Below are 19,120 nucleotides of genomic sequence, written 5' to 3'. Positions count from 1 at the left end.
GGTAGAGTGGGCCTCTGCAATGGCCTAGTCAAGAGGTGACTCATGAATGTTGTTGCAAATGTAGACGACGCTCGTAGTCTTTGATAACTCTATAGAGATGAGGTAGGCCTCATGTCCAACAAATTGGTTCGACATGCCCTTTAGAGTTGAGAATGAAATTGGCTATGATGGGGCTGATTAATAGCAGCGCGGGTTTGGTTACTTGACTGAGCGGCAGGGGTTTGAGTCTCTTATTTGGGTTAGGTGCCTCCTACCTTTCATTGACACTCATCATCAAAGTGTCTAACCTTTTGATAGTGGTGGCAATACTTGTTTTTTTAAAGTATATATTTCCACCCATATTTTAAAGATGATTGAGAGTTCCCTTGTGACTTACTAGCTTTATTTCAATTTTGAGTTTGAGTTTGATTTTGTTTTGGTTTTTCTTGCCTTTCTCTTATTGCCCTTTTTGACAAGAAACAACGAGAGTCCACTCTACGAAGGATGCACTATGAAACTAATTAAATATTATCTTTAGAATGGGGATTTGGGGGGGGCGGGGGTAACCCTCTATTTGAAGGATGCACTATGAAACTAATTAAATATTTTCATTAGAGTGGGGATTTTGGGGGGGGGGGGGGGGGGGTTAACCCTCTATTTGTTCTCAATTTGGTTTTGGAAATGGGGAACTCTTTAGAAAGCTGTTTCCCATTGAAAACCAACACATGAACCTCCTCTGAGTCCATTTATCCTCACATTCCAAGTGGTGGGGTTCACGCATTTCGATACTTTTGAAAATTTATGGGAATTTCCACAAAAATCGAGTAATTTGCTTTGTAATTTCTGTAATGAGTTATTCTTAAATTATTATTCTTCTTATGAAGAAGTGCTAGGGGCCCAGTCAGCCATTGGCATCAAGGTATTAGCGCCTCTTAACGTTTCAACTCTGGTGATTCATAATCTTTTGTTTAAGGATATCTGTGATTCGACTGTGTCTGTCTGTCTGTTTGTCTCTGTCGCTGGCGCTGGCGATCGATCGATCGATCGATCGATTCGGAGAGCAGAATACATTATGTCAGTCCGTATGCTGCAACGCGCTCTGCGCAACCAAGAGTTGCAGCAGCCCCCCCAAACCATCGACGGCGAGGAAGAAGACTCGAGCGATGAACACAATCTCAAAGGCGCAGTCAGCAATTCCTTTGGCCTCCTTGAAATTCCAGTTAAGTCCTCTCTTCATTGAAACAGTCTCTGTGTTACGTGTGATGTATGCCTGAAACCAGCAGAGCTACCTTGTGGCATGTGTCTCTCAAATGTTCAGTCTCTCACTCGCATTGATCTCATTGAGCTGCAAGATTTTGCCTCACAGCAATTGTATTCAAGGGTGTTTTGCTGAATGGTCAGATAGAGTTTAGAGGTTCTTCTTCGGTTTTCTGCCTGGCTGAGAACTCACTGGTTTTGAAGGTAATCTAACGAATTATGTTCAGAATTCGCAAGCTTTCATCGGTCTTTAGACATTAGTTTCGAAGTCTGCCTCTCCTCTGTGTCTCTCTATTTTTTTGTTTTGGGGGGCGGGGGGTCGGGGCAATCAGTTATAGTATCGCTGAGTTGTGTGTTTGTTAGCATGTCACGGGGCAGAGACTAGGAGGCTCCTCGCTTTTAAATCTGATTATCTATTACTCATTTGGATCATTTTTTAATTGCGTCGGTCAAATGAAGGATCATCATCTGACTTGCTCATGAAGATACCCGTGCACATGTAAAGATAGTAGCCATTGTCTTCAACTGACACAATATGTAGTTGTTGTATGTATTCGATGAACATGCTTGCCAATATGACCATCCTCAAAAATGCCAAATTTAGGTCAGATGTTTCATCAGAAAAATATTGTTATGGGTAATGAGATGCATAGCGAAACCTTCTAAGCCTCTTGCTGCTTTTTTGAACCACAATAGAGCTTCCTGCCAGCCAGTGGATACCGGCAGATCCAGTGCCAAAGGTCTGCTGGAGGAGTCCTGTGTTATTGAGTCACGTGATCGCCTTTTGGACATGCCATGCTACATTCGTGCTGATGTTACTCCCATCTTTTCCTTCTGCTAACTACCCTTGTCGATAATTATGGGAATTGCTGCTGGAGTCATGGGTTCACTAGTGCCTCTGAAAGCCTGGCCACTTGAAAAGTTAACATAGCCCAAAGTTGGGACTTGAGGTTGTGCACCATGGCGGTGCTCCCGAACTGACTATATCTAATAATCTACTTCTGAAAAGACCACCATAAGAGTGCCTTCTAAGTGTGCATTAGGAGCACCGAAGGTTCTCTCTGAACCTCTTTGGAGGGCACGAGAAATGTCTCTTTCTCACAAACCCAAGATCTCCATTAAAGCTTACTGTAACCAAAAATACACTTTGAAACAGAAAAACTTTCAATTGCAGTTTGCAATTCTGTTGAAAGGTCTGCTGCAACACCTTATTGCAATGTTGTCAACTGGAGTTCTGTAAATATTTCATATAACATGATACCTTGGGAGTAATTGAAAATTGTACTGTCTGTTCTTTTAGTCTTCTCTTTCGCAATCTACAAGATCATCATTGGTCTTTATTGTTGAGTTTACCCTTCATTGGAGTAGAGCAGGTTGTCAAGACAGTTCCTGTGGGGTTGTTGCATTTGTTTCATCATCCCAGAGTTTAAGTATACACTGAATGATTTGTTGGCCTCACTGTACTGCATTCTCTTATTTGATTGTAGTCTCTAATAAACATACGTTCTTTACACTCCAGGATGAAGCTGAGGAGATGGAGGAACAGGATTATTCTGGGGACAATTCCAAGTCTGGAGAGACTAGTGGTAATCTTCCAGCTAGAGTAAAAAAGTCAAAGAAGAAGAAGAAGAAAGGAGGGAAAAAGGTCATACCATCAGCACAACTGACAGAAGACGTTGATCAACTGCTAAAAAAGTTTTCTTTAAGTGAGGGTAGTTCCTCTACTTCAAAGGCTCCCCCTAAGGCTGGTAGCAGGTGGTTGTCAGGTGTGAAAGCGGTGGAAGTTTTGACCATTGATACTAAACATTTAAAGGCGGAGGATGAATTGAAGCGTATATTTGGGTCAAAAGTGATCAATGCTGTGGAGCGTGGAAATGGAAATATGATTGGAGGTTTAAGGCGAAGACAAGGAGGAGCAATGCGAAAGTTGGGGCGAGGAAACTATTTTAGGAAAACAACACTTGTGTCACCAAAAGAGTATTGGCCTTCATGGGATGGCAGTCTCTCTATGGAGTACACTGGTGGAAAAGATGGCCTGCAGTATTTCAAGTAATCATCCAGTCTCAAGTGTGCACTTGTCAACATGAGTAAACAGTAGAAACCTTACTTGTTGCTGTCCATAATCATACTGTGGTTCTCATATTCTATATATTATCATGAAAGAAGGGCAGGAAAAATAACAAGACAATACTGTCAGTGTAAGTTATACTGAAAGGTTTTGGTTCAAAAAGTATTAAAATCATGTTGCATTGAAATACGATGAATTATTTTAAGAAGGTTAAAGTGGTCTGTCATTAAAATGAAGTTTGCAAGGGTTTTGGCAAATCAGAGATACTTACTGCTAACATATTGTTTGTGGCATATCGTTTGAAAATTGATTTACATAGGTACATACTGAACTTTGATGCGAGAACGTTGCTCATGTATATGCTAAATGAAAGTAGATGACTGGATTTTGATGTCTAACTTTAGATCAACTTTAAAATTTATATCTTGAAGTATTATAATCAGTGGGTATTGAGTGTTATGTTGGTGTATTTTGGTCACAAGGTACACGTATTCTTCTTCATACATGGAAACTCAAAGGAAATATGAAGCATCTGGCGCATCATATGATCCAAATACAATTGCTCTGCTGTTAGCACATCATCCATATCATTTGGAGTCACTTTTAGCTCTTGCAGAGGTATACAAGCAACTGGGAGAATACCAGCAGTCAGTTGAATGTCTTGAAAGGTGCCTGTTTGCTCTTGAGTGTGCTTGGCACCCATTATTCAATCCTTATAATGGTACATGCAGGCTACCTTTCTCTTGTGACACAAATAAAATTTTTTTCTCTGCACTTTCGAAGCACATGCAACATCTGGGCAGAAGGGGTTGCCATCGTTCAGCCCTTGAAGTGTGCAAGCTTCTGTTATCACTGGACGCTGATGACCCTTTAGGAGCTCTATTTTCAATAGATTATTTTGCATTGAGGGCAGAACAGTTTCAATGGTTGGAAGAGTTTGCTGACTGTTACAGCAACGACAGCTCTCTGGCTCTTCTTCCAAACTTCTCCTTTTCATTGGCTGTGGCAAGGTTTAATCTTGAATCTAAAAAGGGAAGGCAGAGCTTGACTCTTCAGTCCAGTGAAGAGCATGTGAAAGTTGAAGCAGCAGCAGTTCCATCTGAAGCCCTTTTAAGGCAGGCACTAATGTTACATCCAGTAACACTCAGCAAAATTGTGGATAAAGCTCCAATTAAACAGGATGCAGAATGGGGAAGAATTTTGAGACATTCCCTTTTCAAAAAGGCAACTCCTGGAGGCCCTTCACTTGAGCATCTAGTAAATTTGTATGTGGAAAGAAACTACTTGATCTGGAGGGTCCCAGAGTTGCAGGTATGGTTGAAAGCTGCAGCATCAGCTGTCATAGAAGCAGCAGATAAGGACAGTGGAGAGGTGGCTAATTGGGCTTGTGTGCGGCAAGAGGCATTTCCTTCAGAAAACAACGAGTAAGCCTTACCGACTAAACAATTCTTTTTTGGGGTTCTCATTCTGAGGAAAATTCATGTAATGTTTGAGGCATGGGAATGTAGGTTTCAGTCAAATGATGAAGAATTTTGTGTGTGTTTGGGGTTTTTTTTTGGGGGGGGCGGGGCAGGGCATGCATGTGCACATGTATGTGGGCGCATTGTTGCCTTTGCACATGTTCTCAGTGGTGCTTGACAAGAACATGCTGGCAATCAAAATGGACCTGTTTTGCGTTTGTCTTTTCCATCACACAGGTTGTGCACAATGGCTGTTTACCATCTTATTTTCTGTGTGTCTGTACACATGCATAGTTACTTCTAATTGGTATGTGACCTTCAGCTTTGGGGCTGCTGTTTTTGGACTGAATGGATGCTTTCCTTTATAATTTTACTCCCTGCCTTCTTCCCCCTGCTCCATCTCTCGAACCCTTCACTTTAATGAGACTCTTCCTCAGGTTCAATGCTGTTTTGACCATTTTCCATAGGAATCTGAATCTAACAGCATTAGAACCAACCTTTCCTGGAAATCTAGTCACTTTTTGTATGAGGTATTGTAAAATGAGTTTCATGACAGTCAGGCTGCATGGAATGATGAAAAATGAAAACTCCAGAATTGGTTAGTCAGGAAAGAAAAATAAGTTTTCATAGCCAGTGGCCATCTTTGACAATTGTGATGTATGCCAAAATTACATAAATCTTGAAGGGTGTTTGGTATTCATCAATCTTATGAATGTTCTTTCAACTTTTGGATTTTGAATGCTGCCTATTTCACAGTTTTATGCGGACACGTATGATTCCTTAAGTCATACTTATCCTACCTCTCTTCATATGCATATTAAACAGAGAGATCAAAGTTTACTCTTCTAGGGTTGTAGGAAAACATGTTTTGATGAACTGGCTTCAAACTCAATTCGAATGCAAACTTGTTTCAAGATGCTTTGAATAAAACAATCATTTCTTCTATAAAGTATGCATTGTTTTGGACTTTTGTGACATCCAGGAAGCATGATGGTTTTTGACCTTTGTTAAGTTGGCTTTCTCTTGTGGATGGCAAGTGGGCTAACAAAGTGCATAAAATAGGAACTCCTCAAATAATAGTTGAATGCTAAAATAAATGAAATGTGCAGTGAGAATGAGAATTAATGAATGGATATGAGAATCTCTAGACAAGTGACAAGTCTAGTATAGTGAGGCAGATGGAGTAGTAGAGTAAGAGCCAATTGCTGAAGATGTCTAAACTAAGGTGAAAATTTGAAGTAGAAGACAGTAATAGGATAATAGATTTTAACTTTGAAGTATAGTGAAGATTTGAAGTAGAAGATCCTTGATGCTAGTAAGTAGAGTTGGAGGTGGGAGAATATGTGGAGGAATGGTGGCTTGCGGGCCTTGGGCATGGCAAATGGAGATGAATAGGTATGTCTATACCACTCCCTTGAAGCTTGGATAGATGGAGATCCCCCTCTAGAGGGAGCAAAGGCTTTGATGACAAAGTACGCTTTGATGAAGGTGATGGAAGTCTTGTCTCCATGACGTAAGAGAGAGTTGAGGCATCAAATGTTCGTTTCCATGTTGTTGTAGCCCAAATTCGTTTAATAGCTAGGCGTCAAGCACCCAATAGAAATTAGGTTTTGATAGCCACGGACTTGAATTTCAGCAACTGAAATTAAAGAATTTCAGGGAGATTTAAGAGCCCAGCCAGCCTATATTAGATATTGGGCTTAATTTGTCTTTCAAGGAGTAGGGTGAAGGCCAATCCCCAAGCAAACTAAGGGGCAAATTTGTTTGAAGTCTTACCGGTGAATCTTGACAGCAAGAGGCACTTGGAGCGGGGTTTTTTGGGGAGGGGGGTGCAATTAGTTTTGATAGCTACTTAAGATGCAGGCTTTGATTTGAGGTCTTAGGACTTGAATTCCAAGAGCTAAAATTAAAGAATTTCAGGGAGATTCTAGAGGCTAGCCAACTTAATTTATCTTTCAAGGAGTAGAGTGAAGGTCAATCCCCAAGCAAACCAAGGGGCAAATTGGTTTGAAGGCTTGATGGTTAATTTTGATAGCTAGAGACACTTTGATTAGGGAAGGAGATTAAAGAAATTGAGTTATACTCTATCCATTTGCAATAAAAGCTAAAGAAACACTGCAAGGGGTGCTAGTTTTGGGGCCAATAGGTCATCCATTTTCCAAGATTAAAGTGGTAAAGTGTGCATTTTCAGTTTATATGAATTTTATGGTTACCATAATTGTTGATTAATCAGGTCATTATCACCCTCCTTGCAAAGAAAGTTTGGTTGTAGGATGTATGCACAATGGATCCAAAAGTGGGTATGTTTTGACTAGGCATGGGCATGATAGCCGCATGTGCAGCCCAAGGAGGAGGGATGGGGACACGATAGGTAGAGGATGGAATTCTTGCATGGAAGTGACCCATAGAGTGAGTGATGATGCACCATGGGCTGCCCAAAACGGAAATGTTTCGGGGCCAAAGCGTTTCGGTCCACAAGCTGTTTCGGGACATGCAGGGTAACTTACCCAGTTTTATGATGGATTGTTCATTTTGTCTTGTTGCGTGTAGATTTTGCCTTGCTACGTTTGCTCTCCACCCTCTTTCTCAGCTGATCACTCTCCCTAGTTGCCGTTTGCTTTCCCCCTTTCACATCTATTGTTGTCTACAGCCTTGAAACCCTATATTTCTCATCCCTCAACTACCCAATCCTTTTTCTTTTCTGTCCATACTATCTAAGCACTTTTCCCTCGGATTTGAGCTCTTTTCTAGTGTTTCTAGCTAGCAATCCCTCTCCTCTCTTCCTCCACTATCCACACTGGTTTGAGCTAGTTTTCCCCAAGTTTGCTGTTGGTTTCCTCTATTTCCAGCAAGGAACAACCACTAACACGAGCTAGTTTTTCCCAACTTTGCACGGGGAGTTACATGAGTGAAGGATCATATTGCTCGTGTTAGTGGTAAGGATATTGATAATTGCCTTGATGTGCTTGATGAAGTGTTTGCTAGTTTAGAACATTGGAGGCAGCTATGCCTCGTGTTCAGTGTGGCAAATGAGGATGATACTCCATGACAAATGTACATCCTACGGTAATATAGTTGTATTTATTTTTTAGCACAATTCACTAAGTACTCTATTTTTTGAGTCCAAATTATATGATATGAGTCTATGGCTATTGACTATTGAGTCTTCAATCTTGATATATCTCATCATTGTTCATGGGGCCTGACACACTATAGTCTTCTATATTAAGTTCTAAAATTTGATCTTGAAAGTTTATTAAACTCATGGTTTATGATTTTGTAGTCTTAATGTCTTAAATGGTATTATCCATTTATCTATGTTTGATATTAAAATATTTCTAAACAGATATATAAAATCAATTTTCTTGTTTTGTCGTTTCGGCTTTTGGCCGAAACTCCATTTCATGACTTTGAAACGTGTTTCTACTTTGCCATTTCGAAAAACTACAAACTGTTGAGAAACCCTTCACCTTCACTTGCAGTTTGCGTTTTTGCATTTCTGCGTTTTGCGTTTAGGGTTTGCAGCCCCAAAAAGAGGCTCCATCCTAGACTGACTAAGTCTATTTATAGGCCACTCTCTCATTCATTCCTTACGATTGATTCATTCAGTCCATCACCTCTTCTCTCCAGCCTCTCCACTACCCTCACACCCCTTCAGAAGGACATTGCGGTTCGTGGTTCGTGGCTGTCTTCATTATCTACCTTGTGCTACAGCACCCTTGTTCCCTTATATCACATTCACTCCATGATTCAGATCTTCATCATTTCATTCATCAGAGTTTATTCTCTCTTCTCTTCTCTTCTCCATGTTTGCCGAGTTTACTTCATGTTCCTCCCCGCAAACCCTACTGTCTTGCTGGTACGTCATCTTCTGACATGGTATCAGAGTTGGATATACTCAAACAGCAGCAAAGATCCTCCACTCCAGTCAAGGCAAAGACTGGTGGCGGGTTCGGCATCTACTTCTCTTCTTCTTCCGTTGCATCAAAATCTCATTTTTGTAGATTTCAGATGTTTCAGCTTGCTGCCCACACCCCGTTCGCGGAGGACATCTCAACCGAAGCTGTCCATTGCTGTCTCCAATTGGCGCCTGATTTCCAGCCCTCTTCACGTAGTTTGGAGCTGATTCCAGCCAGACAACTGCTGTTCTTGTGCAGACCTGCTGCTGTACAGCCTGCCACATCATCACAGTCTTGCTGCCTACGTTTTTAGTCTTTCTCTCTCCTGCAGGCTATCATGCTTGCGTTTTTAGTATTTCTCTCTTGTTGCCTGCGTTTTCAGTCTTTCTCTCTCCTGCAAGTTGTCGTGCCTGCGTTTTTAGTCTTTCTCTTACCTACTGCCTACGTTTTTAGTATTTCTTTCTCCTGCAGGCTGTCCTGCCTGCGTTTTTAGTCTTTCTCTCTCCTCACCTGCGTTTTCCTACTGGTTCAATCTCTTACTACTGGTCGCATCCTCCTTCCACAGGCAGCTCACTTCCAGCCCTTCCACTGCCTTTTCACCCCTTGAGGCAGACACTGCGGTTCGTGTTTCACACTGCCGCACACTCCTTGAGGGGGACATTGCGGTTCGTGGTTTATGGTGACTGACCTCTTCCTTCTTCAGCAAGGCACACTGGTTTAGTGGCTTCTTTACCAACAGATGACCAGACTACTGGGTGCTTCTATTGTGGCATTACCGGACACACCACCGATGCTTGCCGGCGTCGACCTTTGCTCCTCCCCCCCCCCCAACGGAGTATATGCGTCCACCAGGCACTCCTTGTGCTACCTCTACTTTCTGGGCCGCAGAGATCATTTTGCATCGGCTATCAGAGTACTATGCTCAAGGCAATAAGATGCATCCGATGCGCACTAAGTCCTTTTGAGCACATGGAGGATCGATTGGCGCTACGACCTCCTGGAGATCGTCGCAATGCTAGCGGCAGTCTTCTCCCACTTATTTTCAGGTACAGTGGCTTCCACGACCTATGGATCTGCAGTCCGCTCCATCGAGAGACAGTGATTGTTTGATACCGTCTCCTCGTCAGTCTGCTTCTTCGAGAGATAGTGGTTGCTCAACTCCTTACTCTTCTTCGGCTACCCAGTCTGCTCCATTGAGAGACAACAACTGTTGCCCACCTCTTGCTCATTCTGAGACCCACCCTTCCCCACCCTCGACTACTCAGGTTCGAGAGGCTACCTCTGGGAGCTCTTTAGCACGCCAGATACCTTCTTCAGCACGACCGGCGGCACTTCCTTCGTCATCAGACATTTCGGAGTCCGTGATCCATGAGATTTTGGATTCTCTATCTACTTCAGAGGGGATGTTATTTCTTTGCCCTTAGAGGGGGCATCTACTTCTTCCACTTCAGGGGGGCCCCTCCACCTCCCACCTCAGAGGGGGAACCTACTCCACATGAAGTTTTTCATCCATCCTCTACTTTCTTGGGGTGGTGGTCTTTGACCAGTCATCTCTTCTATTGATACCCAGGATTTTCAGGTACCACCTAGATCGGGACCTCGGAGGTTCAGCCGCGACTTGGTGACGAGGCCTTTGTATTCCTTCCAGCATGGATGCACGGAGCCAGTGGCTTCTCTCCCGCGGTTGAGTTTCGGGTTTCCCAGTTCACTCTATCTATTGTTCTTTACTATAGGTTCCTTTTGCGGTGGAAATCTTGGATCTTCGGGATCCTCTACATCTTCTTTCTCCTCTTCTTCTTGCCTTCGTCCCTTGGTCAGCATGGAGCCACCTCCCGAGATCGAGTACGGGCATATCCTTATGGTTCTCGACACCACACATAGTCGGACATTCCTCCTATGCATTGTATGTTTTCATCATCTAGGGCGCTTGGGCAAGTGAACAATTTCTCCACGAGGGACACTGTCCAAGTGACACCTGCTACATGAGCATTCTTCAACATGTAGCATTGCGTCTCCACCTCACTCTTCTCTTGTTTTCCTTTTTGGGCCTGAGAGGGGGTGTTGGGAAACCCTTCACCCTCCACCTGCAGTTTGCGTTTTTGCATTTCTGCGTTTTGCATTTAGGGTTTGCAGCCCCAAAAAGAGGCGCCATCCTAGATTGACTATGCCTATTTATAGGCCACTCTCTCATTCATTCCTTACGGCTGATTCATTCAGTCCGTCACCTCTTCTCTCCAGCCTCTCCACTACCCTCACATCCCTTCAGGAGGACATTGTGGTTCGTGGTTCATGGTTGTCTTCATCATCTTCCTTGTGCTACGACATCCTTGTTCCCTTGTATCACATTCACTCCATGATTCAGATCTTCATCATTCCATTCATCAGAGTTTCTTCTCTCTTCTCTTCTCTTCTCCATGTTTGCCGAGTTCACTCTGTGTTCCTCCCCGTAAACCCTACTGTCTCGCTGGTACGTCATCTTCTGATACAAACAACTATGCTTGCGTCTAAGAGGCCAATGGATGGGGTGGCAAGTGTCAAGGGGAAGTAAGGGGAATACCTAGTAGCCGTTCCAAGATAAATAGATGTGCTCACTTGCGGGTGTGTGTAAGGCATAGTGTTAAGTGTGGCATTCTTGCTAACGATGTACTTGAATGCAGAGTGGCTTTCACTTGTGGATAGCTAATATGTGGTGTAGAAAAAGAAAAGTTGCTAGGAACTATAATAGATGATCCAAACTGTGGTGTGTTGGATGTATATGTGGAGTGCAATCCTAAGTTATTGAAAGTAGAGGGAAGAAAATCTATGTTTTGACCAAAAGATGGAGTGATGGGAGGAGTTTAAGAAAATAAATTACCAATATCTGGCTTAAATGAAGTAGAAGTGTCAGATATACCTACAGAAGTGTGTTTGTTTCAAGAGCCTCCTTGATTAACATTTACATACTCAAACGCGTCATTATTCGGGTCTTGTGTACCAAAAGGAAACATAGGGGATGGTTTTGTTGGGAATAAAGAGCCATCGTGCCTTTTATATGTTCATGGGTGTGAACACACCCTTAGCACTTGCACTTTTATCTATCTATCTCAAAAACCTGAAATAGGTACACTCTTGTGTATCCACACATTGTGCATCTCTCACTCTCTACTAATCTACTGTTGCTTACGTTTTTCTCTCTATCTGCCATCACCATTGCTGACCATTACATCTCTATTTTGTATCGCTCACTTCAAACTAGTATCAGAGCTTTAGTTATCACGAGCGTGCTTGCCGGAGTCTGTTCGAGCTGTGTTAGTTTGTCCCACGTGAAGAAAATAGCAGGTTGTCTTTATTTTAGGTTAGCGGCAATACGCCAGGTCAAGCATAGCTGTCTTAGGCAGTCCATAGGCCAGGTGTGACTTGTTTCAAGTAGGCAACAATTGTTTTTCAGTCAGGCAACAATAGGCGACAGCTTCCAGGTCACATTTTTAGTTAGTGTAGGTCATGCAGGTCAGGTGACGTGTTGTTCTAGGTCACATGCGACAACTCACTTTTTTTTAAGATCGGTAAAAATCACGTTGTTTTTCAAAGGTTCATCCTTTTGGGCAAATTTGTTGGCTGTCATGCGTTGCTAAGCGCATATTGAAGAATCTCAGAGATTGTGCATGCATTTACTCTTGGAATTTGGGGCTTCTAATGTATGCTCGGAGATTTTACTCGGCTGAGTAGAATTTGTGAAATTTGCATACATTCAGGTCTCAAAAATTGGAGTTTTTCATGTATTTGTCGAAATTGCATAGTGACAAGTACAATTTCTTGAAATTTTGACACTACACTCAAGTCTTGCACTGAGAACAAGATTGTTCCAACTTTGTCTTTGAGCAAGATAGTTTTGAGTTTGAGCTTGACCACACAGCCAAGGCGGGACTCAAAGAAAGATCGAGATCTCCAATTGGAGATCTCTTTGAATGCATAGCTTGGCCCTATGATCAAGCCTTGCACTAAGGGAAAGATACTTTAGAGAATACCAACTCTTTCATTAGGGCTTTCACTGACATGAACCTGCTTACAACTCCCACTATAGAAGCAATGTCAGGTCTAGTGGCAACCATAGCATACATGAGTGAACCACAAATTGAAGCATAAGGAACACCTTCCATAGTACTGGCTGCCTTATCATATTTTGGGTAATCTGCTTTGCTAAGCTTAAGATAAGGTGGAGAAGGTACACCAAGAGGCTTAGGATCAGCCATAGAAAAATGATCAAGTACTTTGCTAATGTACTTTTCTTGTGAGAGAAATAAGAGTTGTTGCTCTCTATCTTGTGTTACACGCATGCCTAAAATATGTTTAATTGCACCCAAATCCTTCATAGAAAAGGCTGAATTCAGCTGCCTTTTCAATGCATTAATCTGGCTTTTATGCTTACCTGCAATAAGCATATCATCCACATAAAGCACAAATATAATAAGGCTTCCATCATCAGCCTTCTTAATATATAAGCAATGATCTGCACTACTACTTTTAAATCCATGTGAGAGCATGAATGCATCAAACTTTTTATACCATTGTCTAGGAGCCTGTTTCAATCCATACAAGCTTCTCTTAAACTTACATACCAAATGCTCCTTTCAATGTATAACAAAGCCTTCGGGCTGTTTCATGTACAGCTCTTCTTCCAGATCACCATGCAGAAATGCGGTTCTATCATCCATCTGATCAAGTTCAAGATCCATAGATGTTACAATGGCAAATAACACTTGAAGAGTGGCCATTTTGACAACAGGAGAAAACACTTCCTGAAAATCAATGTCCTCCTTTTGTGTATAGCCCTTAGCCACAAGTCTGGCTTTGTATTTGGGTTTGCCATCCACACATTTGATTTTATAGATCCATTTGTTAGGAATGGCTTTTCTATCCTTGGGCAATGCAACCAAATCCCAAGTATCATTCTGATACAATGACTTCATTTCTTTGTGCATAGCTAGCTCCCACTTTTTGTTTAACTCACATGATAAGGCCTCTTTGTACGTAAGAGGCTCACTTTCATCTATGAGCAAAATGCAGTCCAAAGAAGGATCAAATCTTTCTATAGGTCTTTTGACACGTGCAGACCTTCTTACCCAATGATCTGTGTTATCAAGTAATGGATCCACATCCAAGGGAATGCCAATGACCTCATTGTTTGGCTGCTGAACTACATGTTCAGGTTGCTGTAATAGAATTTCAAGCTGCTGTAATTCATTTTCAGCATGTTGATTTTGGTGCTCAAGCTGATGTTCAGCATCCCCTTACTGCCCATTTTCATCTGGCTCAATTATGATACACTGATTGTCATAATCAGCATCAAAAGGAGCTGAATTTTCAGTGGCTGATGGCTGCTTAAGTAGCTGATCATGCTGAAATTTAACTTTCTTTGTGTCTAAGTTGTTAGATGTGATATTTTTCAGCAGCTTTGACTCATTAAATACCACATCCCAGTTGCATGTAGCACCTTTTTTATGCTTGGAACCCAAACTCGATAGTCCATTTCACCTTCATCTTCATAATCCATGAAGATGCCTCTATGAGATTTCATGTCAAGTTTGGTTCTGCTATCAACAGGTACACGTACATTGCATTCACAGCCAAAGACTCTTAAGTGGTCATATGAAGCAGGTTTGCCAAACCAAACCTCTTCAAGGATGCCACTTTCAAGTGCACGATGTGGAGATCGGTTGCAAATATGCACCGCGGTTTTAAGTGCCTCTCCCAAAACGATTGCGAGAGATTAGTTGTGGACAGCATGCACCGAATCTTCTCACATAACAACGATTCATTCGCTCAGCCACACCATTAGATGATGGATTGTAAGGAGTTGTAAGCTCTCGTTTAATCCCATTGTCATCACAATACTTATTGAATTCTTTAGACACATACTCTCCCCCATTATCTGTACTTATGCATTTTAACTTTAAGCCTTTTTGAGTATTAACCAATGCATAAAACCTGTTAAAAGCATTCAATGCCTCACGTTTTTGCTTAAGCAAGTAGACCCATAGCTTCCTAGAATGGTCATCAATAAAAGACATGAAATAACGGAAACCACTATGAGTTTTTATTTGCATGGTGCAAATATCAGAATGGACTAAATCCAAGATACATGCCTTCCTAGAGGCTCCATGAGAGTATGGACTCTTTACATTGTCAGACGGCTCTCCAGCAGACCATAAAGCCAGAGAGAAAGCAGTAAAATAGATGAGCACGAGAGATCCCTTCACCTCCCAGCCTTGCCTAGTTTATTGCTGGCCAGACCCATCGTGATCCGATTGCCAGCTGTCAAACCTTAGTGAGTCCTACTATTCTTGGATTCTCTTTGGTTCTAGGCTCCCCTAAACCCCGTTCGGGCGCCCAAGACCCCGGACGGTCATCCTCGTGCATGTTTCCCTTGATTTACCTTAATGTCACGTTAATGTCACATTTCCTTCCCCTTAAGAATCAGTTTCGTCCTCGAAAACGATACTTGGAAGGTCTAAGTGTAAATTGGGAAACCTTTTCTTTAAAGTACTTACTCGCTCCCATGTTGAGCTTTCTTCTGAACAATCTTTCAACTTAACCAAACATTCTTGATAAATAGTATTCCTTGTTCGTCTATTACGAAGATTTAATATTCTTTCTGGTTCATGTGGATTAGATTGGTCATTTAATAGCTCCTCAATATCATCATTTAAGATTAGATTATCCAAATCACCCAGCTTTTTCCTTAATTTACTTACATGAAAAACTGGATGTATTTTACTACCAGCAGGTAGTTGGAGCTTGTAAGCCAATTCTCCCACCTTTCTAAGTATTATGAAAGGACCACAATATCTTGGTGAAAGCTTTGGACATTGTCCCTTTTTCGTAGTTTTAGTTTGTTCAGGCACCTTAAGATAGACCAATTCTCCTTCTTCAAAGGAGATGTCTCTTCGGTGAGGATCTGCATATGCTCTAGCTCCATTTTGAGGTTTTTAATATTTTCTTGAGCAAATTTTAACATACTATTCATATCCTCCAAAAAATCCTTAGCTGCCTGAACCTTTTCCTTATGCAGTCCTACTGCATAAGGAGCTCTGGGCTGAAACCCATACATTAACATAAATGGACTATATCTAGTGGAAGAGTGCTTGGCACTATTATATGCAAACTCTGCTATCGGTAAATACTCTTCCCAATTAGTTTGCCTTTTACTTACATATGCTCTAAGCATATCTTCAAGGATTTGGTTAACCCTTTCAGTTTGCCCATCAGTTTGCTGGTGATCCGCCGTACTCATGCTAAGTTTAGTATTCAACTTCCTAAATACCGCACGCCAAAATTGACTATCAAATTTTCTATCCTGATCAGAAACTATATTTGCTGGAAGGCCATACAATCTGTATATGTTCTCTACGAACAATCTAGCCAATTCCGGTGTTTTAACATCAGTTGAAGTTGGAATGAACCTAGCCATTTTGGTTAACCTATCCACAATCACCCACACAGAGTCATGCCCCCTCTGTGTTCTGGGTAAAGCACAATAAAGTCCATGGAGATACTTTCCCATTTTCCTGAAGGAATCTCTAGTGGATGGAGAAGTCCTCCCATTTTTAATCTTTCAGCTTTATTAACCTGGCATTTATTACATTTGACCACATAGTCAAGGACGTTCTTATTCATTCCAGGCCAATAGAATTGCCTTTTAATAAGACTATAAGTCTTATTAACTCCTGGATGTCCCGCGCTAGGGGTATCATGACACTCAAAGAGTATCTGGCGCCTTATTTCCATATCTTTCGGGACACATACCCTAGCCTTGTAGAGTAAATAACCATTATCAATGGTAAAATTCTTCCACTTGAATTCGGTTTGAGCAACCCCTAATGCTCCATTTCCTTGTTGAACATCCTCATATATTCCTTCCTCAGTAGAAGCACTTTGATTTGAATCCCCATTTTTTATTGCTTCCCATATGTTGAAATATGCCGGATCAACCTGGCATTTCCCTTGTAAAGATTCAAGCAAGTTGGAAGTGAACTGAGTAAAACTCAATTCATTAATGATGGGCATTCTGCTGAGTGCATCAGCTACTATATTATACTTTCCTTTTCTATATCTTATCTCATAGTCGAACTCTTGGAGGAGTTCGGCCCATCTGGCTTTACGCCCGTGTAAATCCAGTTGATCATTAAGCCACTTAATGCTTTCATGATCTGATAAAATCAAAAGTTTGACACCATAGAGATAGTGCCTCCATTTCTTCATTGCATGTACTATTGCATATAGCTCCCTCTCATAAACATAATAATTCTGTTTTGCACGGTCTAATTTCTTGCTTTCAAAAGCAACTGGTCGACCCTCTTGTAATAAGACCGTGCCTATCGCCTTATCACTGGCATCAGCTTCAACCACAAATGGTTTATTGGGATCCACTATTAATAATACTGGAGCTGTAGCAATAGCTACCTTAAGTGTTTGAAAACTTTCATTTTGGTATGTTCCCCAATTAAAACTCTTTCCTTGCCCTTTAAGTTGGTCTGTCATTGGAACAACTATTTTTTTGACATAATCTCAAATGAATCTACGATAAAATCCAGATAAACCTAGGGAGATCTGCAACTCTTCCAGGTTCCTTGGAGATGGCCATTGAATAATTGCCCTTACTTTTTCTGGATCCATGTTGATTCCCTCTTTCGAAATAATATGCCCCAAATATTTGACCTCTTGTGCAAAGAATTCACATTTAGTTTTCTTCGCATAAAGGGAATGTGTTCTTAACAGTTCGAATACTAATTGTAAGTGTTCCAAATATTCTTCTCTTGATTTACTAAAGATCAAAATATCATCCAAGAAGACTACTATAAAATGTCCTAGATAGGGCCGTAAAACACTATTCATCAGCTTCATAAAGGTAGCTGGTGCATTAGTGAGGCCAAAAGGCATCACCAAAAAATCATAATGCCGTATCTAGTACGAAATGTTGTCTTGGGGACATCTTGTGCCCTAATTCTTACTTGGTGATAGCCTGATCTTAAATCTATCTTTGTGAAGAATTTTCCCCCCTTGTAATTGATCAAAAAGATCTTCCATTCTGGGCATAGGGAATTTATTCTTCACCGTTATTTTATTAAGTGCTCTATAGTCAACACAGAGTCGCATAGAACCATTTTTTTTCTTTACTAATAAAATTGGTGAAGCCCAATGTGAATTACTGGGTTGTATAAACCCTTTATCAAGGTAATCCTTAATTTGTCTTTCAACTTCTCGGTGCTGTGTTTCACTTAACCTATACGATGGTTTAGAAATAGGGTGTGTATCCTTATTTGTGTCAATTGGGTGATTTATATCACCCCTATCTGGTGGAAGGCCACTTGGTAAATCAGAAGGAAACACATCTTTAAAATCATCTAACAAACCACCTAATTCATTATTTATATTCAACTCACAAACATAAGAAAATTGTTGCTTTATATTACAAAAAGTAAAAGTGTTTTGTATAGGAAGAGACCATAACATATATACCTCACAAACTTCCTTCTTTATCAGCTTCTGAACTTCAGTAGAACACAACAAAGGATTATCAGATACTTCATGTTCACCTTGAATGACAAAAGTCTTACCATCCCTTTCAAATTCCAGTGTATTATGATGGTAACTACGTTTTAAGGATGGTTCCAATCCCCATAGCCACTCCCTTCCTAGAGCAATATCAACTCTTTCCATGTTCATAATTTGGAAATCAAGTTTATCTTTATATCCTTGAATCTCAATTTCCAAATTGGATACCATTGTATTCCATATTTTATTGTCTTGGCCTTGCATCATACGAACAACATATTGATGCCCACTCTTTTGTTGGGGAAGTTTCAATTTTTTGACAAGTGCATAATTTATAAAATTATGTGTGGCAGAGTCATCTTTCCAGCTATTAATCCATGCACTCTAACTAAATCATGTGGCCCAAAGGTAGGCTGCCACATAGAGGTTGACATACAACACTTGTGTTGTACATCCATATGCAAGACCTCTAAAGATTTATACCTTTCATGTCCCTTTAATTCTAAGGTCTGCACTACATGGATTTGTTTTTCTTTTCCCTTGCCCTTGTCCTTATCCTTTCCTTTGTCTTCCCTCTTTTTCTTTTGAGGGCAATTCCAAGCAGCATGGTTAGGGGATAGGCAATTGAAACACAACTTTTCTTTTTTGGCCTTATCAAAGTCATCAGGATTTAACTTTGGCCTCACATATTGTTTCTTTTCAAAAGGTTGTTTTTCACTCTTAGAAAATGTCATTTTTCTTTAAATTTGCCCACAAATTTTGAGGTTTTCAATTCCTTAGACTTGGGCTCCGTATCAGTGAGACTAGTGAGTGTACCTGGACGCATACTATCTTCATTGATTAATGCAAATTTAATTGCCTCTTCCAGCGTCCTAGGTGAACTCCTTTTTACTTCCTTTTTACAGGCTTTATCTAGTCCCCTAATG

The 19,120-nt window shown here is 41.1% G+C and overlaps 1 protein-coding gene across 1 annotated transcript in view; it reads left to right on the top strand.

Moving 5' to 3' along the window:
* Window positions 1–910: 910 nt before the first annotated feature.
* Window positions 911–19,120, top strand: part of LOC148020955 (transcription factor-like protein) — a 37,349-nt gene continuing 19,139 nt past the window's right edge. Inside the window, exons 1-3 of the mRNA XM_087698789.1 lie at window positions 911–1,198; window positions 2,756–3,285; window positions 3,787–4,728. Coding sequence (XP_087554915.1) covers window positions 1,052–1,198; window positions 2,756–3,285; window positions 3,787–4,728 — 1,619 coding nt within the window. The 5' untranslated portion in view covers window positions 911–1,051. The remainder of the gene's footprint in view (window positions 1,199–2,755; window positions 3,286–3,786; window positions 4,729–19,120) is intronic.

The sequence above is a fragment of the Lygodium microphyllum genome, chromosome 18 (genome assembly GCF_053477565.2).
Source record: "Lygodium microphyllum isolate KBCC chromosome 18, Lygodium_microphyllum_v1.1.10, whole genome shotgun sequence".
Classification (NCBI taxonomy): domain Eukaryota; kingdom Viridiplantae; phylum Streptophyta; class Polypodiopsida; order Schizaeales; family Lygodiaceae; genus Lygodium; species Lygodium microphyllum.
This window is presented reverse-complemented; position numbering and strand designations above follow the sequence as displayed.